General features: G+C 52.6%; 2 protein-coding genes across 4 annotated transcripts in view; one reads left to right on the top strand and one right to left on the bottom strand.

The window, feature by feature from the left end:
- Window positions 1-10,647, bottom strand: part of gsk3ab (glycogen synthase kinase 3 alpha b) — a 24,509-nt gene extending 13,862 nt beyond the window's left edge. For both annotated transcript variants that reach the window (XM_035412526.1, XM_035412533.1), the window contains exons 1-4: window positions 9,673-10,647; window positions 3,199-3,386; window positions 1,894-1,977; window positions 1,208-1,318 (exon numbers count right to left, since the gene is read on the bottom strand). In XM_035412526.1, the coding sequence (XP_035268417.1) occupies window positions 1,208-1,318; window positions 1,894-1,977; window positions 3,199-3,386; window positions 9,673-9,847 (558 nt within the window). In that variant the 5' untranslated portion in view covers window positions 9,848-10,647. The remainder of the gene's footprint in view (window positions 1-1,207; window positions 1,319-1,893; window positions 1,978-3,198; window positions 3,387-9,672) is intronic.
- Window positions 10,648-10,821: 174 nt separating this feature from the next.
- znf526 (zinc finger protein 526) lies at window positions 10,822-19,290 on the top strand. 2 transcript variants are annotated; one of them, XM_035412401.1, is made up of 8 exons: window positions 10,822-11,069; window positions 12,071-12,755; window positions 13,327-13,496; window positions 13,621-13,722; window positions 14,034-14,896; window positions 16,298-16,424; window positions 16,506-18,128; window positions 18,623-19,290. In XM_035412401.1, the coding sequence occupies exons 2-8, from the start codon at window positions 12,446-12,448 to the stop codon at window positions 18,794-18,796; spliced, it is 3,369 nt and encodes a 1,122-aa protein (XP_035268292.1). In that variant the 5' UTR covers window positions 10,822-11,069; window positions 12,071-12,445; the 3' UTR covers window positions 18,797-19,290. The 2 variants fall into 2 exon arrangements, with proteins under 2 accessions (XP_035268292.1, XP_035268300.1); XM_035412409.1 differs by having other exon boundaries at window positions 10,822-11,904.
- The last annotated feature ends 3,210 nt before the right edge of the window (window positions 19,291-22,500 follow it).

Raw genomic sequence — 22,500 nt, 5'->3', positions numbered from 1 at the left:
GCCGCGTTCTCTGACGCTCAACGCCGTCTGGACCAGGTCTCAGCGGCTCTTCTGGCACGCACGCGTTAATTCAAGAACCTACCGGACGGACCTGCTAAAACTGCGATCTCTTAACCCAGCTACTACTATATAGCCTACCACTTTTAAATCTGCTCGAAAGTGAACGTTATCCTCAAACCCAGTCAGTACTTGGGTGCGTGCTTTTGTGTGCTTGTCTGTGTGTGTGTGTGTCTGTGTCTATGTGCATGTGTGTCTGTACATCTGTGTGTGCGTGTCTGTGTCTATGTGCATGTGTGTCTGTATATCTGTGTGTGTGCGTGTCCCGCCTGCTCTCGGACACGTCCTCAAACCGGCTCTCTCAATCAGGCCGGCTAATCAACCGCCGATCAAACTCTCCCACCGAATCGACTCTGGGCGCTACGGAAGCGCAGACCCTCAAGCCCCTGCGGAAAACGCCGTGCTCCGCTGGGGAGAACGCTACTCAACGCCGCCGCGGCGTCACTTAACCCCTTCATCACAGCACGCCTCGTAAAGCCTCGGCCAAAAGGCGCTATATAAGAAGCAGGCCGTTAGCGTTAGCGGAAGGCCAAGGACCCCGGCAGTAATGCTCTGCTCAACCGTGCGAGGGATCACCTCCGGCGCACCGTCCTCCTACGCAAGGCTACGGAGCAAAACAGCCACGGCGAGTCGCTCCGCCGATACCTCTCCCGGCTTTATCGTGCCGTCTAATTAAGGATCAAAGAGGCGGCGAGGGGGGGGGGATTACAAAGCGCTGCCATTAGACGCTCCGGTTGAAGAAGCCCATTCTTCGCCGCCCCGCGTTTCGCGTTCACCGGCCGACTCCCGCTCTCTATTCAGGGCCGCCTTTGATCGCCCCGCCCCCGCGCTCCCCCCGGCCGAATCGAATTCATTAGGCCCTGCGGAGGCCGGGGGGGGGGAATAAGTGGCGTTTAGCGAACGGCGCACGGCCAGAAGAGTCGGCGAATAACGTTGTTTCAACGGAGCGGTGCCTGTGCTTCCTCCGGGTGTGGAGGGGGGGGGGGGGGGGGGGGGCTTGGACTCAGGAGACACAAGGAGGATAAAACCAAAAGAATAAAGTGATTGGGGGGGTGGGGGGGAGGTGATAGCAGGATGAAAAGAGGCGGATAGCGAGAGACGGAAGATAGCCAGAGGGGAGGCGGAGGGGGGGGGGGCTGGGGGCGAGTACCTTGACGTAGATGATGGGAATGGTGGTCTTGGCCTTGTTGAAGTGCCGGGCCACCCTGTACACTGTCTCCGGGACAAAGTCCAGCACCAGGTTCAGGTACACCTCGTCCTTCTGAGGAAGACCACAGGGGGGGGACGCAGTCAGGAGGGACGGCGTCAGAAGGAGAACAAACGTACTCAACCGAAAAAAACTTAAAACAAGAAACCAAATCAGAACAGAACAAGCCACACAGAAACAAGGGTACCGGGCTGTTCTGAATTTGTTTTTGCCATGCAACAGGAGGTGGAAAAGACATCAAATCTGAGAATGAAAGGGAAACGGACTGGACGACACAAGCAGATGTAATTAGGTCAGCGACTGCATCTGCTATGCACAGCCAAGTCCCTGGGTTTCCCCGTCTTCCCAAGACACTCACAGCTGAGCAACGACTGCAAAGGAAGGTTCACTTCTTATCCCTTTCAAAGACGTCCTCCATATCGGACTGACTACCGTACTGAAACGAGGCACGGGTGATGGATAAGAGGATGGTACACCACTACGTGACACTCCCTTTCCTGAGCAGGGGGGGCCTGGCATATCACTCATCTCACGTGGCCTATCTACACCGCTGCCTGCGACTCAACGTGCATCAATAAAGCTCTGACATTCAAAAGCGAGGTGTGGGAGAGCGGCCGCTGGCACGGCACCTTCTCGCCGCTGGAGTAGAAGAAGTAGCGTAGCCTCACGATGTTGCAGTGGTCCAGCTTCCGCATGATCTGCAGCTCGCGGTTCTGAAAGACACAGGTCAGGGGGAGAGGAAAGGGTTAACCGCGGTTCCGCGCGGGGATCCACACCAGAGCCGCTATCGATTTTAGCGCCCGGCGCTACTCCCGAGCTTTCAATTACGGGCCTTTATCCGCCACTTCTGTCAAACACGAGTTAGCACAAGAATGCGGTTCGTGTCGTTTTTGCGCTATAATTAAACGGCAGACACTACTTTGTAGAACTTTCGGAACTAACTAGCTGATAAAGTATAAAACAACACAACGGGCATATTCTAACACTCAAACCGAATCTGCAGGGCGCACTCCAAAACTCCACGTTCTCTAAGTGTTAGGGGAACGTCTCTTACCTTACCTGAGGTGCGGCGTCGGCCACACAGAATTACTCATCACAAACAGAGAGGCATACTCGTACAGAGCGGCGGTTTCTGACAGGCACCGGCAGCGCCGGACCTGGAGACCGAGCCGACTGAGTCATCACCGACCGCGGTCAGAGGATAAAAGGATCGTGTCGCCTGTCACCGCGCCAGCAGCGCGAAGGTGCGGCCGGAGGGGAATGACACTGAGCTTTTCGTTCGGCTAGCGGCCGCCGGTCTGAAATCCTGTTAAGGACCTTCGGGACCGAGCTGCAGGCTTAAGGCGCATTACCCCGAAGACGTGCCGGAGATCAAGACTCCGGGAAAAGCAGCGTGAGTCGACCGTACTCAGACCGCGGCTGGTAAAGAGGCAGAGGGAGCCGCACAATCAATAGAAACACAACCATGGTGCCCACGAACAACTGGTCACCTGTCAGTAAAGTGAGTACACAAACTGGTACGCAGGTAAGTGGGGTTGCCAGGCTATAACCTAGGGGTGTAACAGCACAATTCATACCAAACTGCTCTGTAGGGGACTTCCAGTTTAGTGTGCACTGCAACCCCTTCAATTACAGCCTTGCCTGTGCAAAGCGGTTTAGGTGAGCAGAAGTTGTCAAAGTTCCCCCCCGATGACTTGGCATTGCTGTGCCTTATTTCGTTCAGCAAGAAATGATGCCCATTGTTCACATTTTCATACTGAACGAGAAGCAATTTAACATCTATTTTTCCTGCCGTATCGAAAATGCACTGAACCAGGAAGTCAAAACCGAGGTATGAGGTATGATTTTTTCTGTACCATCACACCCCTACTACAGGCAGCGTTATACAGTGCAACAGCAGTGTGTGGTGTGACTTTTTTTTATTTAATTTTTACCTTGAACCTCTTGTCCTGCAGAACCTTCTTGATGGCCACCATCTCCTGGCTCTCGATGAGGCGCGCCTGGTACACCACGCCGAAGGAGCCGTTCCCGATCACCTTGATGTCCGTGTAGGACACCTCCTGCGGGCGGTCCGGGCCCTGGCCGGGCGTGGCCACCACCGTCGTCACCTTCCCGCTGTCTCCTGGGAGAGCCACACGGGACAGTGGTTGGTTTCCTGCTCCGGGGGGAAAAGGGGGCGGGGGATGGGGGGGGGAGCACCGACACTCTCCCTGGCCGCCCCTGTGAGAAGAGCGTGTGGAGCAGCGGGTCTGACTCCAAAACGACCGTCGTTACCCTCACCGCCGCCCCCCGGGACAAACAGATAAACCGCGAAAACGAGCTCAAGCAGCGGTCTATGCTACCGCCACCCCCACAACGGCCCCTAAAACGAGGCGACAGTGCACGGATATCAGTTAGAGCTGTACGCTGCTGCGACCTTCCTGTCCGGGGACCGGAATAATCCTGACAAGGTGCAGCACTATGAGCCAAAGCCATTCCAGGCCTAACTGCTGTACTGAATGCACAGCATCAGGTGGCTTCAGCAAGCTCACGCTCAGCCGCTTCCAGTGAGACCCGGTACGGCTCGACCGTCAATCTGACATGCACTGGGAGGGGGGGTTGTGTCCACCTCCGCTGCATGTTCCCTGGGGAAAAAACCAGCCCTCCGTTCACTGGCCCGCGCCACACTGGAACACGGCATACACGCTGTATGGGGACGGGCTGGTGGGCGGGGCCACCTCCAGCCGCAGCGGACTTAAAGAGGCGGTCGGGGCGGTTGGCGTGATCGAGACGCGCGGACGCCGCGCGGCTGCGGAAGGGGAGGGGGTTAGGGTTAGGAGAGAGTCTGGAGCAGCGCGGCTGCGGAAGGTGAGGGGGCTCGCGCGGTGGGGAGCGTGTCGGAGCACGCGGGGACGCCGCGCCGGGGCGGGGGGGAGCGTGTCGGAGCACGCGGGAACACCGCGCGCCTCACTCAAGCCTCCAGCGCACAAAAATTCCTTTCCGCTTACGCGCCCAGATCCCCCCCCCCCCCCCCCCCCCCCCCCACTCCCCACTCCGCGGTCACAGCCCCCGCCGTAAGCTGTTTACACTCGTCTCGGTTGCGTTTTGTGCGGTTTCTCTTCGCGGTTCGTCGTCTGATTGGCCGTCTCCGTCTCCGGTTACTCGGCCGCCTTTTGCCACTCGCCGGTAGAGACGTGCTAATCGAACTCGCGCTTGGAGTGTTGTGTACGGCGACCGCTTTGTTCGACTCTGCGTATTCGACCCTATTTTCGTATCCTTAGCCCTTCTAGTCCGTTTGCCCCGTGATTCTGTGGTGTTCTGACCATTCGCTCTCTTACTCGAGTCCAATTCTCGCCTAGCTGCTTCGCTTTGTTTGCGGATCGTATTTTGGGTTTGACCGTTCTCGACCGTCGTGTTGCCCTTCGCTCGCTGTACAGCGCTCCGGTTAGTTAGCGTGTTCCCAGCTGGACTGCAAAGCCTTCCATCAGGACACAAACCTTGTCATTCTGCTTTGGTATTTTCCCTTTATTATTTAAAGGTACTGCGGGAGGACTTTTAAGTCTACATTGGGGGATACGCCATTCGGACTTTTGGTTTCAGACTACCGACTAGCTGTCCGAATCTCAGTGCTCAAATTCGCCCCGTGCCCAGTACCCTAGATTTGGATAGGCAAACAGGGACTGGAGCTACTGGTCAGTTTGCAGTACATGTCCTTTACTCATTCCCCACTGATTGTCCTTATCATTCACCCTGTTACGGTCTGACCCAAGACCAGGTCGTAACACCACGCATCGGTCCGTCCCACACTCAGGGAATTACACGCGTGCAAGGCATTGTTTTGGAACTCCCATTTGCTCTACCAAAAAAAAGGAAAAGAAAAGATAAACCATCGTACGTGTCCGTGCCAAAAGCTCTCCAACTTCACATGACGAGAAAGCCACACAAACGCTTCCACGGGGAGAATGGCCAATGCGTCGAGTTGATACCCAAGCTGCTGACTGGCATGGTTGCTCCTTTGATGGGAGGTTGCAGGTTCAAGTCTGGTGTGTGGAGTCTCAGGGATATAGCCTCTGCCTGACAGAAACGAGCTGACCGCCAACATTAACATTTGTGGGCTAAGGATTTGAAAGCAAAAAAAAAAAAAAAAACCTGTCGATTTCAAAGAAAATATAATCTCATCCACAGGCAACGCACATTTTCCAGCGGAAAAGCTTCCACTTGTCCAAAACGTTTTCACTTTTCTGCTTCGTCCATCGCATCCTGTAGAGCCCAAATCTGTAAAATGCCATGGAGACCACCATACTTAGAGAACACAGCCAAGATTTAACTGCATTCCCAGAAAAACCCTGTTTCAGCTAAAGGTCAACTGTTCAGAGACTGAAAAATCTACAAGAATGTTTCCCAGAAATAGGGCTGCCGTTTGTTGCCGTTTTAAACTGACCCGTGACGAATCTTCCTCTGCGTTTCGATGGGGGGTGTTTGAGCCCCTTAAAAGCTGAAAATGCACCAGCTCACTTCCTTCAGAGCAGAAGCAGAAACCGTACCGAACAGCTATTCCTCCATCTCGCCAGCTGTCTGATGCATCCGAGACTAGTATCTAGTATCTACCGCTGCACCAGAACCGGCCTACGAGTCTAAACCAATCACAGCGGGGAATGAACTGGGCCGCAGAGGCTGCAGGAAAACCATCCCTTCCAGTTAAATCATGACGGTCGTGATGGCCACGACAATACCGCACACTTCGGCACTGCTCCTAATCCAGGTTAGGGCACCGCACACCGCGACTGCAGCACACCGGCTGTCCAAGGTTCTTTCCTCTACCAAAGCAGCGTTGTACTTTGCCTTCACGAAGAACAGATTCCTCCCCTCCCGTACCCCGACTAAGGCTGTTTATTCCGTTAAAGATGTGGGCCGTATTCAAAGGAACTCTCGCTTGACACACGTCTTGTCACAGAGCAGATCACGGTTTGCAGGGCAAAGTTACAATAAGTGGCTGACAGCTACAACAATGCTTCTGCAACAAAATGATAAGCGACAAACATGGGTTCATTGCGACATTCTTTCAGACTCATGCGCAAAGTCCCTTTAATTTCGTTCAAGGTAGCTGGAGGTGGAAGTGCAGCTGGATCCTTGATAGAAGTCAGCGTCACAGTGTCAGACTCCGCACGTCAAAATTTTGAAACGACGCACAAAATTTACATATGCTAAATCCCGACAGGAAACCGTCTTTACATTTATTGGATCAAATTCAAAACTACTGGCAGCAGTTATTCTTCCCCACCGAACAAGTGAAGTCAGAGGGGAAATCATTAAAAATGAATGGATTTGGCATGATAGTCGCGTTAATAATATATGCAAAAATGAGTACTTACACCAGCTGTCACTACAGGCTTCGGATTCCTCGAGTTAATGAAACATTAACTGATGAGAAAGGCCAGTGATTTTCACTGCACTCCATCAATTTAGGCGTTTTAAAATGAATTACCTCACCAAACTTTTCTAAATTTAAAACAAGAGTGTATAACATTGAAAAAGTTCATTTTGACCCATAACTCCCTTTGTGTTCAATACAGTTCATTAAACCACAAGACACCAAAGATTTTTTGTGACCCAAGACCTCTGTCATAATTTCACCCAACATAAATATACTTCACTGTCGATGCACCAATACCATGTTATCTGTTTATTCAGAGTACATAATACTCCCATGTTCCATTCATTGTTCTTTGGTCAGATAAAAAAGCAAGTATCTGTGTTTGTGTTACTTCATAGCTGGAGGGGTTCAAATTTTGCAGTGGCAAGAAGTCAAAACTACCTGGCAGAATTTAAATAATAGTAAACCTGCCATCCAGATCAGAGACCAGTTGGTGACATGCCAAATATGCATACAAAGGTAAGCGGTCTGAACATCGCTGCAACACCATGCATGTAACCAATTCTGTGAAAACTTTTTTTGTGGAATGATGACGCTGAACACGATACACATCTGAAAACAATAATGTGTCTACATCATAATGCTGTGTGTGTGTGTGTGTGTGTGTGTGTGTGAGAGAGAGAGAGAGAGAGAGAGAGCGAGAGAGAGATAGATAAAAGCATTTCAAACTCTAATGCTGATTGATTAATCTGCTATACTCACATTATGGCTCTTCAGCAGCATGTTAAGCTACTCAAACCCGCCCAGCCCAATGCTTAACCTTTTCTTCCGCGCTGTACTTTATTACTGCTTGCTCTAACGCATCTATGCATCTGGATCCATTCCTGACGTTTACTGAATGCGTTTACACGGCACTGCAGAAAACATGTACCGGCAACATTAGTCGAATCCTTGCTGAACCCTTCCAAGTATCACACCCTGGTTTGTTTGGCGCGGTGTTTGGAGTCAATACCTCACACCGGGGGAAAAAAAGGGTCAATCCATGACACGCCCTGGAGTTTCTCCGGAGAGTGCAGGGCCGGCAAAAATAAATGCGTATGCATTCCATTTCATATTAAAGGAAAACCCCCTGGGGGGGTGGGGTGGGGTGGGGGGGGGACTGGTGGATTTACACTGGCGTCCAGGAGACGGACGGCGGGGATTTGCACACACGCGCTCCTGCAACGAGCGCAGACTGGCAGTCAGCTGACCGGGCTCCCCCCTCCGACTTGCTCAAGCTTCCACTTCAAGTCTTTTCAGGGAGTCAAACTGGTCAGCTAGGGTATCCTCACATTTATGCCTCACCCTCTCCATTACAGCAGGCCTGGGAGAGAGCTGGCTCATTAAAAAGGCTCACTTTATAACACGTAAAACAATTAATTGTCCCTCAATTATCAATAATATTATTACTCATATTTTAGTACAACTGTTTGCCGTGTACAGTTTGTATGATTCCTTAAATTGGCCTTCGATTTTTATTCGTCCAAAGTTGGCAGAGTCAAAGGACTCTGAAGGACAGCTGACCTCTCACCAGTCAAGTCATAGTGTCACATGAAGGTTGTCACAGGAGGTGTAAAAAGAGTCCTGTTCAGTTCACGCCAAGGGCTTGACCCCACAGAAGAGCCAGCACTCTGCAGCCTCGAAGTATATAATTTATTATTTTTTATATCCAAAAAGCTATGTCCTGCTTATGAACTGTGCATTAGAACCACAAACTAACACACATGCACTAATGAAAAAGTAATATAAAGGTACATGCTTTGGCAACAAGTATATTTATCCACTGGACGCTTTAAAGAAAAAGTGGGACTTGCAGGTTAATTCCCAAGTAGCAAGTTCCTGTATAACGAGCATACACTAAGAAGTGGAATATTAAACAGACCTCGTGGTTCCAAATTCTGTTGGCCAAACCAGGAGTGACTCAAGGTACTTAGCAATGCAACTCCACTTTCATTATCCTTGGTTTAAACAACGCAATACGGGTTATTGAGCGCATTCTACCCCTACAGTCTTACACTGCATTGTTTACTTAATGTTCCTTATACAACCTATCATTATCAGGTAGAGTACACCGTTCATCTCTGGAGAACCCATGTAGCTTAATCGTGCATGAACAATACGCCGGCTTCAAGTCGTTATGGGTATACATTTCATTAATTAACCGCTTCTAAGGTTTTGTCATTTTAATCGATTCAGCATTTCATTATTTCATAATTAATAACAATCGGTTTTGCATTTAAAAGCTTGGGCATGAGTTTGAAATGTTTAGATTTCAAAGACAACTGAGCTACTCGGTATCTTGCAAGACAAAACATTGAATTAGCTAGAATAAAACTCGAGTTTATATTGCAAAGTTGCCAACTGGAGGTGGTTAACGTTAGCAACCTCGCTACAGTAGATCGCTACGTAGAGCTCTATACTTGTTACATTTTCGGGATGATACTGGCTAGCTAACATCTGAACTTGTTAGTGACCTTGTTAACGTCAGTAAATTTTATGCTGTAATCGAAATATATGGTCTTGGCTGTCTCTTAAGGTTAGCTAAAACTGACGTTAAAACCTACGGCTAAACTAGCTAGCGACAGTATTAAGACGGCGGCCCATCGAGCCCAAGACCAATCTTGCTTATATGCTAATGAGCTAGCCAGCTAACGTTACACTGCCCGTGACTGTAACTTGCTAACCTTAACCCCCACTCCTTTGGATCTAGCTATCGATGCCTATCTTCCTTTCTGCCTCTGATGCCCATTTTATTTTCGTGGCTTCTTTTTGCCTTAGTCTACTTCTCTTTCTTTTTCAAAGACAGTTCGCTTCTAAAAGCTTGTTAGCTGTCCCACAATCAAAGCCCTTGATCCTAATGGCCCCTTCACAAAAGCTACAGGGTAGCTGTACTAACGTGACTACAGTGGTTAACAAACTATCCCTTCGTGTCTCGCGATCTCTATTTTCTTGTGTCCAGCTCTTTCATTGACTTATGTTTTCATTCTCTACTGCAAATAATTACAATAATACTCACTGTTCATCTTCAAGCTCCCGAATCCGGACGAGCTACACCCTGAGGCCTGTGACGCCCCGGACTTTCCTGTGGTGCTCCCTCCCGCAACGACCGATCCGGCCGCGCCTGCAGCGGCTCCGGCAGCCCCCGGTGGCTCGGCAAACGAGCTGGTCCTGGGCCGCCCGCTGCCGCTCATTTCTGTGTGCAAGGGTATCGGGGCAGGGGGAGTCGGGGGTCGCTAGATTGGGCCAGGTGAATGTCTGTTCTTTCTTTTTTGACTTATATAATCGTTAAAAGAGAGACAGCATTGGTAGCGTATTGGTGGGTATCTCCGTCTCCTCCTCTCTCTCTTCTGTCTGTCTGGGCAGTTAGACCTGACGCACTGGCTGTTTGCATGGCCTCATGGGTAATGGAGTTTGCATTTGTAGCGCCAAGAACAGGTTTTTGAACTAAGCAAAACAATTTAAAGAACGTCAATGCAAATATACCTAAAACTATATGTCGCTCGGTCTCCGATTTCCATATAAAACAAGTCGAACACATATGTGATATAACGAATTCCTCAGACAACACTTAAGGAATGTATATATTTTTAATAGGGTAGACATAAAAGACAAATGACAAGAACGCTCTCGTTTAGTAACGCGAGGTATTATGGGAAGTGTAGTCATTTTTTTTAGACTCCACTGGTTATTTTTTGCAGCTGCAAAAATGTGCTGCTCATTCACCTCCAACTGGGCGGTGAGCAGATGAGCTAGATAATCACATCACCATAGCCTTTTCGACCTATTGAATACTTTAAGCCAAGGATTATTAGATACCTTATAAGCATCACGATCGAAACTGATGCCAGCAAAAACAGCTAACCATACTTTTTGTAGCAACTAGCAAGTCACAAATAAAACTGTTCTCGCTTCCAAATTTGGCAACAGAGAGTGGTTCACTCATATGGACTGAGTTTACCCATATGCACTGAATCTGTATCGGATTCGGATATTTGGTAATGTACGAGGAAGTAATGTTTCTATATAGATTGTTGGCGGCAGAAATACCCGTTTTACGATCCTCATTCCTCCATGATCCTTACCGCTTCAAACTACGTCAGGTGGAAAACCTCTACCCGACCCACACTATCTGACATTCAGAGTGACAGAGTAATTGTCCAATCACCGCTTTCTCCAGTCACACGGGCAAATCGTGAGGCGGGGCTGTGTTGAGACTGAGGCAGATCGGCCAGACCAACGATGTGTTTCTAGCGCTTGAATGCATTTATATCAGGTTATTACTAAGACTATGAACAATCGGATTAATATCGGGCATAAATTTGGATCTTAGCCGCGTGAAAAAGGCCTTCTTGCACCCACTGCGTGCAGTGACGACTCGTCCGCACGGGGGACTGTCCGACTACAGAAACAGAGGTAAGTGTAAGAGCGGATAGGGAAGGAAGGCCTGGGCCAGTTGCGGGAGACCTGCGGAGAAAAGTGGAGAGCGCCGCCTGACGACCACCCTGCATCGGGGAGCCGCTATCAGGAGAGAGCGGTGCGCTTGAGAAAATAAGGCAAATCTGAGAGAGCGCCGCCAACTGCTCGCCACAGGCTAACACACAGAACTACGGAGAGAAATGGAGGGAGACAAAGTGGGGAATAAGAAATGTGAAGTGTACCATCAGAATGATTTAATATCCGTCAGAAATATTTGTGCGAAGTTACTAGATTGTTCTTTGCCGTTGGTACCACGTATAACGTCTAAATGACAAGGTATAATCACGATTACATTTGTGCATGCGTGCTGTGTGCTAACTGACACGCTTGCATAATTTGCCAGATTGTTCTTGCAGCCTGCTAGCTAAGGAATGCTAGCCGGCTTCCGATGTATTGACAATATACATCCAGTCCAATGTGTTGGTGTTCTCTATTAGAAAATGATATTAGAATGATAAAACTATCAATGATGAGGAAATAATTTCAATTCGCTGAGAGCAAAGTACACAATATTTCCTATTAATTTGGAGACATGGTGCCACGTGAGTGGTTGATACTGTTAACGTTTCTGCACGCCTCGATAAATAATTTCATAATCTTAGTCTGGAAATGGTGGCAATAAAGCAACACAGTCCTTGGCTTAACTAATACTGTTGGAGTACTATCGTCATATTTGTGGAAGTCAGTATTGGCCCCTCAAGGGTAAGAAGCTCCGAGAATCCTAAATCATACCACGTCCTCTCAGTGGATGGAATTAATCACATGATTGACGGTGAGATTTTACTTAGCATGGTACACCTCAAGTGATAGAAAGCGTGCCAATCTATTTTTTACAGTCTCTGGTGCCAATGTGTGTGCAGCTTCAGAAAGATGCTAAGAATGAACTGGCGAGAAAGTGACCATTTCAGAATATCATTTTTTTTTTGTTCTTTGTTCAGGTTTCCCTTCCCGTTATCAGTGACCTCTGAGACTGATAAAGCTGACTCAAAACAAAAATATTGGATTGACGGGAGCGGAGAGGACAGAACCCTTATTTATATCTGGATGAACAGCGGGCCGGCGCCAGACTCACGCCGTACTAGCACAAAGTTTTCAAACTCAAAAACAGAACACGTGACTTCGTGAGCTCCCTATATCATGCGCAATAGGTCTCCCATCGCTTGAGAATATACACCCCCTATCCTTCGTAGCCTGTAGTGCACATGAATTTCAGCAATTGAAAGCGGTTGCGACAGAAACGCTTGGTACGCTAGTACAGAGCTGCGCACAAAAAAAAGAGCCCCTTCCCGCCGTCTGGCCCAGCTCGAGCAGCCATGAGCGGGCAGCAGGAGGAAGCCGACGGGCTGTACGTGCAGCACCAGTACATGTGCAGCGAGTGCCACCAGCTCTTCAACACGCTGGAGGAGGTGCTGGTCCACCAGCAGAGCCACACGGGCCTGGAAGGGGAGGGGGGGGAGGAGGCGGAGCTGGGGCCCACCCAGGTGCACATCACGGACGCCCAGGCCATGGGGGAGAGCCAGTACCAGTGCCTGGAGTGCGGAACGCTGCTGCGGACGCCGGAGGAGCTGCTGCTGCACCAGGAGCTTCACATGAGGGAGGCGGGGATGGAGACCGAGCACCACGGTGAGGAGGGAGGTGAGGGGAGGTGAGGGGAGGAAAGAAGAGGAAGAGTTGGGTGGGTGAAGTAGAGGAAGAGGCAGTGGGGAGGGATTGGGGAAGGGAAAATTATTTGGAGGACGGATAGTCAATGGAGAAACGCTTGTTTTCCCCCATTTTTTTTTTAGAAGGGCTTAAGTGGGATTACAGAAACTAAATTGTGTCAGCAGGACAGGGGGCTCAGGTGGAAATTAGATAAATTATAAGGGTCAACCTCGCTATGATTCCTGTAAGCATTTTCCCCCACACAGTTACTAATGCATGGAAAGGCTTACCAGGCCTGGTAGTGGAAGCGGAGACTCTTTCTAAAGAGTGAGCACACGAGTGTTCGAAGCCAAGCTTGACGCGGCGCTAGGTTACGCCTAGACTCAGTAGAACAGTGATTGAAAATTGGCCGTTTGACATTGTTGTGTCCCTGCGCTGGACGCACGCTAAGGTGTAGAAGAAACCGAAGACGGAAGGTTCCAGAGAGGCAGACGTGTAGTGTGGGGGGGGGGGGGGGGCACAGAGGGACTGACCCGACGGTGGTGCGTTTCAGAGCTGTGTGAAGTGGTGGAGTCCGGCGAAGCTGTGACGGCGCCCCCGGTGTCCGGGCAGATACAGTACCAGTGCCTGGAGTGCCTGGCGCTGTTCGACACCCCGGAGGTGTGGCTGGCGCACAGGCAGACGCACAGCAAGAGCAGCACGCACAGCGCGCTGTCCGACACGGTGAGCTAGCCGCCGAGCCGGAGTGAATTATAGCGCACTGCAGAATTCCAGAGCGGAAGTGTGTCGCCGTGTTCCTGAAGCCCTGTTTGTTTGTTTGTTTGTTTGTTTTTTTCCTCCCCCTCAGGAGTTTGTGTTGCAGGCTGATGGTTCTGTTACCCCATTGGTCAGTGTTCAGAACCTGGTTCTGAGCGAGCAGCGAGCTGGGGAGATTCTCACCTTGGCTCAGGTACTGACCCGCCACAGTCTGACTGGATTTACAAGTTACTTTGTGGACAACAAGCACTGCATTTTGGCTGGAATGTGAGCTTTTAGCGAAATGAGAAATACTGGAACAGTAGGACACATAAATAGCGTTTAGTTTATGTCTGGCATCAGTCTGGCACTGGGGTGGTGTCTCTAAGGTCGGTTGTTGAGCGTTCTTAGGGCCAGAACCTGCAAAGACAGCTGCTAAGCATACTGTGAAGTGTTTGTTTCCTGATTATTCCTTCGTCCCTCTCTGTACGTTTCCTCCTCTCCGTCGTCCTCTTCCTCTCTCAGGTTTTGGCGGCGCAGCAGCAGTCGAGCCCCCTGCCCCCCACGCCCTCCCGGGGGACCCTGCTCCCCTCGCCGTCGGGCCTGCCGGCGTCCGCCACGCTGCGGCTGCAGATCTGCACGGCCCAGGCCCTGGCCGACGGCTCCACGGTGCCGGGCCTCCGCCGGGCCAAGCTGCTGCCGCCGCTGCTGCCCGCCGGCTCGCCGCTGGAGCCCGGGGCCGCGGGGAGGCCGGGGGACGAGGCGCAGCCGCACTTCCAGCGCCTGGAGGTGGCGCTGTCCCAGGGCCAGCCGGGGAGGGAGGGCCAGGAGGAGGAGGAGGAGGCGGAGGAGGCTGGCGAGGTGGTGATCATCCACCCCTACGAGTGCTCGGAGTGCGCCCTGCTCTTCCAGACGCCCGAGGACTTCCTGCAGCACCAGGGGGAGCACTTCCTGGCCCAGGACAAGGAGAGCGGGGAGGAGGGGGTGATGGAGGGGGCGGAGGACGAGGAGCTGGAGGAGATGGAGGAGGAGGCCAGGCCCGAGGAGAACGGGAGCGGGGAGGAGGAGAGGCCCAAGGGGGCCGGCGGCGCCGCCTCTCACCGCCGCCAGCACAGCGCCTTCCTCCCGCCCCGCCCCCGGCAGGCCCCGGCCCCGCCCCTCTCCCTGCAGTGCGGCGAGTGCCAGCGCACCTTCACCTCGGCCAACCGGCTGTCGGCGCACCGGCGCGTGCACGAGCACGGCACGCACGAGTGCCCCGAGTGCGACAAGGTGTTCAAGAAGCCGGCGTCGCTGCAGACGCACATGCGCACGCACTCGGGCGAGGCCCGCTTCCTGTGCATGGACTGCGGCCACGGCTTCACCACGGAGATGACCCTCATCATACACAGGTACCGCCCCCCGGCCGGGCCGCGCCCCCCTACGCGAGGAGCTCGCGCAGGCCGGCGAACCGCTCAGCTGAACGCAATAAGCCACGCCCACCATGATTTAGCACGCAGAATACCTTCTGTCCTATCAGCGCGTTCTACACTGACAGGACAGTGCTGTACACCATATACACGTTTCACAATAGGAGAGGTCCAACAGGAACAAGATCCTGTGTTCGTATTTCCCAGTAGAACTGGGAATTGACTTCAGCCTGGTGAGTCGGTACTACGGTGCTTCCTCACCAAGAACCGATGCAGGTCCTAGCTTTGGGATACGAGAGCAGAAATGTTTCTGGTGTGATGTCATGTCACGCATATTTTCAAAGTGACCACACGATGTGCTCATTTGCAGTGCACGCTGGGAACTGAAGGGCTCGCGCTCGCTGGACTCAGGACTGTTTAGAGTGCACGGTGCCAGCAGCAGTAACACTTGCTGAACACACTTCAACCAGACACAGTATGAAGTGGAATCTCTGTAACGTCCGTTTTGGAAGCAGTTTAAAAAAAAAAATATTTGCATAAATATATGTTGGCAAGACCACTGGCAGCAAAGTAAGTACACTTGCTGGTAGGACTGATCTAGGGAGCCAAGAGAACCCTTTGGAGGCTCTAAAATACATAGAAAGACGTCCGTACGATTTGGACATGGGCACACAGCTGGTAAATAGAAAGTAACATTACCCGGGTACAATTCAACAGGTAGCCGTGTTGGCTGTTCAGATGGAACGGGAGGCAGAAAATGAGCCCTTTTTACAATTCTCCTGAACCTGCTCTTGGCTGTTATTTATAATGAAATGGCATCCTGATTAAAGCAAGCATCATACATTAGCAATTTGGTTTATCTTTCGCTTGATTACATCTAATGCGGTAACCTGGCCTTAGTGCACTTTGCAGGAAAGCATTGTAGCTATAAAGGGGAAATATCTATTATCTTTGATCTCTTTGGAGTGATAACAGTCCTTTCATGTTAACGTTCATTATTCTCCTGTGTTTGGTCTCATCCAGGGCTGGCATGATTCAAATATACAGCCCTTCACACAAATGTTTATGCATATGGGTCTTGTTCTCTTTTTTACATGGGTTTATCCTTCCTCTTTTTTCCCTTTTTCTCTCTCTCTTTCTCTCCCTTTCTCTGTCTGTCTCTCTCTCTCTCTCTTTCTCTCCATCCTTCCCTTTCTCTTTCTTTCTTTCCCTACCCCTCTTTCTCTCTTCCCCATCTCTCTCCCCCTCTCTCTTCCCCCTCTCTTTCTCTCTCTGCCTCCCTCCCCCTTTCTCATTCTCTCTCCCTCTCCCCCTTTCTCTGTCTCTGTCTCCCCCCTCCGTCCTCCTCTCTCTCCCCCCCTCTCTGTTTCTCTCTCTCTGTAGAAAGTCCCACACCGCTGAGCCTCTCCACAGGTGTCAGTTCTGTGCAAAAACCTTCACCAACATGACCAAGTTCCTGTACCACCGGCGGACCCACACGGCCCGCGCCCCCCTGGCCCCCATCACCATGGTAACCGCTCCCGCCCGCGGCCCCCGCTCGGCTCCGTAACGGCGGCCCGTCCCGGTGACACGCCCTCTTGTGCTCCCGCAGGTTTCGGCTGTTCCCCAGAGGGTCCCGCTGTCCCACCTCAGCATCCTACAGCGGGCCAGGGAGCGGGAGGAGGCCGTCCTGCGGGGGAGGGAGGGCCCCCCCGAGAGCGCCGCGCCCGCGCCCGTCCCGCCGGGCCAGGCGGAGGCGGAGCCGGAGTCGGACGCCGGCGGCGCGGCCTCCCAGGCGAAGGGGGCGGGGGGAGAGAACGGGCTGGACGCCGAGCACGGCCCCGCCCACGGCCAGGAGACGCGGGGCGGCGAGGACACGCCCGCGGCCGAGGCGTGCGCCGCCGGCTCCCCCGCGCATCCCGCCCCCCCCGCCGCCGCGGACGCGTCGGCCGGCTCCTCGGAGCGGACGCCGGGCCCCCCCGCGCCCCACCCCAGGGCCCCGGCCTTCCCCTGCCCGTCCTGCGGCAAGGCCTTCCCCACGCAGCTGTGCCTGGTGCGGCACCGGCGCACGGTCCACGTGTCCGAGCGTCGCTTCAAGTGCGGCGTGTGCGGCAAGCCCTTCAAGAAGCAGATCCACGTGCGGAACCACCTGCGCGTGCACACGGGCGAGCGGCCCTTCCAGTGCAGCGACTGCGGCAAGACCTTCTCCTCGCTGGCCAACCTGTCGCGGCACGGCCTGACGCACTCGGGCCTGCGTCCGTACCGCTGCGACGTCTGCCACAAGGCCTTCACGCAGTCGTCCAACCTGCGGCAGCACCGGCTGCTGCACGCCAACCCCGCCCCCTTCCCCTGCCCCGACTGCCCCGCCGCCTTCCTGCGGCCGGCCAAGCTGGCGGCCCACCGCTACGCCCAGCACCCGGGGGCGCCGGCGCCCTACCCCTGCCCCCGCTGCCCCGCCGGCTTCCTGCGCAAGAGGCAGCGCGACCGCCACTGCCTGGAGACGCACCCGGAGGCCGCCGCCCACCACCACGCCGACGGCCTCGCCGACGGCTCCGCCCCCCGCGGCTCCGAAGCTCCTCCCCCTCCCTCGGGCCCGGAGGGCGGGGCCCCGGGCGACGGCGCCACCCCCCCGTCCCGCGCCGGCCTGGAGTGCGGCGTGTGCGGGAAGCGGCTGAACTCGCCCGCCAACCTGCGGCTGCACCAGCTGAGCCACGGCCGGCGGCGGGCCGGCGCCTCCCCGGCGGCGCGGGCCAAGGGCCACCAGTGCCCCGTCTGCGGCAAGCTGTTCGTGTCGTCGTCGGGCGTGGTGCTGCACCAGCGCGTGCACACGGGCGAGCGGCCGTTCCCCTGCCCGCAGTGCGGCAAGCGCTTCCGGCAGAACACGCACCTGCGCGAGCACCTGCGCACGCACTCGGGCGAGCGGCCCTTCCGCTGCGAGCTCTGCGGCAAGGGCTTCGTGCAGAGCATGCACCTGGCCGAGCACCGCCGCACGCACACCGGCGAGCGCCCGCACGCCTGCGCCGTCTGCGGCAAGGCCTTCAAGACCTTCTCCAACCTGCGCAGCCACCGCAAGACCCACGCCCGGGCGCCGCCCGAGGAGGGGGCCGCCGCCGCCGCCGCCGCCGCCATCGCCGTGGTGGACGCCTCCTCTGTGGACCTCGCCGGCGCAGTGCCCGCCCTCTGCCAGCAGGGGGAGGTGGGCCAGCCGCAGCTCATCCAGATACAGACGCAGCAGGTGAGGAGAGAGAGAGGGGCGAGTCCTGTGATAAACTCACCTTTATTTGTGGATACGTGTGTGGATGTGTCTGTGTCTAATGGGTTTTGTGTTTCTGTTGCAGATAGTCTATTTCTGTTTATGTGTGAAACATTGTTCTTGTACACTTCTGTGTGTTACTGTCATATTATTTCTTGCTTTGGACCCTGTTTCACAAAGCAAGTTTACTGAATCAGCAGGATAACTGCACTGAGTAAAAGCCAGAACCCTCCCAAATCTGGAGCCTGGACTGTTCCGGGTTTTGCTCAGCGCAGTTATCCAGCTAACTCTGTAATCTTGCTTGGTGAAAACCCCCCGTGTGGGGCTTGATTCTGCTTGTTTTGAGTGTACCTGAGCACACTGCACTCTGTGAGTGGTGTTACAGCTGGTCTCAGCTCCGCTCTGAAGCACTCAGAGATTTAGATCGCCATGTAAGTGAGATGCGTTCATTTATTCACCCTTCTCTCCTCCCCCAGGGTCAGAACACGCCCACCATCATGTGTAACGAGTTTGGGGAGACCATCGCCATCATCGAGACCAGCGAGGGCGGGGCACTGCCTCTGGCCGAGGCCATCGAGATCTACCAAACCGCCCTGGAGAACAGCCTGGGCATGGACTCCATCACTGTGGACAGCCTGCAGCTTCTCTGAGAGAGGCCTGGGGGCGGAGTCCGGAGGCGGGCCTGGGGGTGGAGTCAGGAGGCTGAGCTGGGGGCGGAGTCAGGAGGCGGGGCTGGGGGCGGAGTCAGGAGGCGGGCCTTACCAAACCGGGATACCCTGACTTTACGTGGGAGGGAAGACGAGAGCGAGAACGATGTTGGGAATGAGATCAGATATAGGAATAAGGGCGTTGGCCCTTTAAGCTGTTGGGAAAGAAGCGCACGCCCAGGCGAACGCAGCCTCGGGTGGACGTTCGGACAGACCTGCAGACTAACTGGCAGTCCAGAGGCAGTGGGCTGACAGGTGCGAGGCCTGTTGGTGTGACTCACACCGTAGATGTGAATCGCGCTAACAGATTGTACCTCTACAGCTTGTACAGAAATGTTTTTCTTTTTTTTTTTGTTCCTTTTTGTAAATGTGATTTTTACTTTCAGCAATTAACTAATCCTTTCGGTGTAAATAAACATGAGAGTTGAGTTTGATAACACTGTGTCTTGGGCTCTGTAGTTGGAGTGTTAAGTGACTGTGTCTTGGGCTCTGTGTGGTTGGAGTGTCTGAGTGACTGTGTCTTGGGCTCTGTGTGGTTGGAGTGTTTGAGTGACTGTGTCTTGGGCTCTGTGTGGTTGGAGTGTTTGAGTGACTGTGTCTTGGGCTCTGTGTGGTTGGAGTGTTTGAGTGACTGTGTCTTGGGCTCTGTGTGGTTGGAGTGTTTGAGTGACTGTGTCTTGGGCTCTGTGTGGTTGGAGTGTTTGAGTGACTGTGTCTTGGGCTCTGTGTGGTTGGAGTGTTTGAGTGACTGTGTCTTGGGCTCTGTGTGGTTGGAGTGTTGAGTGACTGTGTCTTGGGCTCTGTGTGGTTGGAGTGTCTGAGTGACTGTGTCTTGGGCTCTGTGTGATTGGAGTGTCTGAGTGACTGTGTCTTGGGCTCTGTGTGGTTGGAGTGTTTGAGTGACTGTGTCTTGGGCTCTGTGTGGTTGGAGTGTTTGAGTGACTGTGTCTTGGGCTCTGTGTGGTTGGAGTGTCTGAGTGACTGTGTCTTGGGCTCTGTGTGATTGGAGTGTCTGAGTGACTGTGTCTTGGGCTCTGTGTGGTTGGAGTGTTAAGTGACTGTGTCTTGGGCTCTGTGTGGTTGGAGTGTTTGAGTGACTGTGTCTTGGGCTCTGTGTGGTTGGAGTGTTTGAGTGACTGTGTCTTGGGCTCTGTGTGGTTGGAGTGTTTGAGTGACTGTGTCTTGGGCTCTGTGTGGTTGGACTGTTTGAGTGACTGTGTCTTGGGCTCTGTGTGGTTGGAGTGTCTGAGTGACTGTGTCTTGGGCTCTGTGTGATTGGAGTGTCTGAGTGACTGTGTCTTGGGCTCTGTGTGGTTGGAGTGTTTGAGTGACTGTGTCTTGGGCTCTGTGTGGTTGGAGTGTTTGAGTGACTGTGTCTTGGGCTCTGTGTGGTTGGAGTGTTTGAGTGACTGTGTCTGGGGCTCTGTGTGGTTGGAGTGTTTGAGTGACTGTGTCTTGGGCTCTGTGTGTTTGGAGTGTTTGAGTGACTGTGTCTGGGGCTCTGTGTGGTTGGAGTGTTTGAGTGACTGTGTCTTGGGCTCTGTGTGGTTGGAGTGTTTGAGTGACTGTGTCTTGGGCTCTGTGTGGTTGGAGTGTTTGAGTGACTGTGTCTGGGGCTCTGTGTGGTTGGAGTGTTTGAGTGACTGTGTCTTGGGCTCTGTGTGGTTGGACTGTTTGAGTGACTGTGTCTTGGGCTCTGTGTGGTTGGAGTGTCTGAGTGACTGTGTCTTGGGCTCTGTGTGATTGGAGTGTCTGAGTGACTGAGACGGCCAAAGTTCCCGAGGTGAAGGAATTCTGAAAAGTTCAGGTCTTCTGAGATGACTGCTACAGGGTTCTTTAAATACCTTAAATATTTCCATCCTGAAAAGTTGTAGAGGAGCCATCTGGTCAATATACAGTGAGCTAATATATATCTATAACATTTGGGACAAAGACTTTCTTTTTTGTGATTAGGCACTGTACTCTACAATTTTACTTGTGTAATCAAACAATTCACATGTGGTTAAAGTGTACATTCTCAGTTTTATTAAAGGGTATTTTTAAATCCATTTTGGTTTCACTGTATAGAAATGACCTTATACACAGTCCCTGAAAAAAGTATTTTTTTAAAATTACTACGATGACCTGCCGGCTTTATAGTGGCTGGTATTGGGGCATTATGGGGCTTGTAGTCTAAAGCAAAAAAACTGCACTGCACGTGTACTCCAAAGCAGTTTGTACAGTGGTTATTCCTATTTGCGTCGGAATCAAACTGTTCCACTACGTGTGTAAAATGTAAAATTTATTTAAATAGACAGCAGTTTAGACGAGCAATCAAACCAGCTTTGGCCCCGCTGAGATGTATTGACCGGCGGCGGCCGAAGACTGCTGGCCACCAGCGGTATCGACATTGCAGATTAGCACGACCTTTGAGGTTGCGAATGAGCACGCTCGCTCCGAGGCTCTGCACCGATAGCGCAAGCTTCATAGCTGCTGGCAGTGCACTTGGCTGCTTATCAGTACATGTGAAAATGTGATGTAACAGGCGGCATTGATTCTGCAGTCAGAGGAAGAGGGAAGACGGATAATTACAGCCATTAGTTCCTTCCAAATAAATATTAAAGTCAGTTCAATTGTGCGGCTTAGACTGTCACTTTAGGCATGTCAACCAGTTTAAGCAGGAAGGGTTTTGTTTTTTTGTTTTTTTAAAAACCCAGATGCGAGTTTAAATGGCTTGTGATTTGTGGGCTGTTTGGCAGCCTTGGTCATGTGACCCAACCGAAAAAAGGCACGTTGCTAGAGGGGTCCATTGTTCGCTGCTGACTGCTGTGCAATGGTACAAGAGCACTGCAAGGGGTACGAGGACACAGGGCCTTTTATCTCGGTGCGGTGCAGGCTGGAAAGCACTGCGCACGGGGTTTGGGCTGGGGCGCGTTTTTATCATTTGTTGAACGCGACCCGATTGACCCTTTACTGATCCAGCCGAGCGGGTTTTGATGAACTTTGTTAAAAGGGTAAAAAAAAAAAGGCATCATAATCGTTGCCTGTATCTCTGACTACTCCCAATCTATGGTTGTAGTCCTACAACCATAGATTAATGTGACTTGCATGACCTCGGAACAAAGGCACAGATCTGCCTAAGGTGTCAAATCTGCTTCAGTGTTGCGTTTTTTGGGTCGGTACCATGTGACTAAGGCCAGGTGGTGGCAGCAGGAGCGTTAGGCAGTGCAGGCTTTTGAACGTGTTCAGTCGCGATGCCTTAACAAGAGTCAATTGCATAACGAAACGCCGTGTGCAGCAGCCGCGGCTAACGGCGGCGCTCGAACGCCAAGTTCCAGCAGGTTGCCTTCCCAGCCTGCTCCACATGCGTTTGGCACATCCTGCTCCGCCGCGCTGGAGACTATTTCAAATTAAAAGTCCCAATAAAACAGATGGCTCGGTCGCTCCTGTTAATTAGCATCCCGGCATATCCAAAAATATCACCTGGTTTTACAGAATACACACGCGGCGCACATTAGAGACTGCTTCATTTGAGGCTTTGTCTCCTCCTTGCACCTCTCTCTCTCTCTCTGAAGAAGAACAAACGACAGGGAGACAGGAAAATGTGTTATGTTTTTATTTTTTATTATTATTATCAACCTGTTTTAAACGTAAGAAATATTGCACAT

Source organism: Anguilla anguilla, chromosome 1, assembly GCF_013347855.1.
Source record: "Anguilla anguilla isolate fAngAng1 chromosome 1, fAngAng1.pri, whole genome shotgun sequence".
In the NCBI taxonomy this organism is placed as follows: domain Eukaryota; kingdom Metazoa; phylum Chordata; class Actinopteri; order Anguilliformes; family Anguillidae; genus Anguilla; species Anguilla anguilla.
The sequence above is the reverse complement of the archived record's forward strand: the minus strand, read 5'-3'. Positions and strand labels throughout refer to the sequence as shown.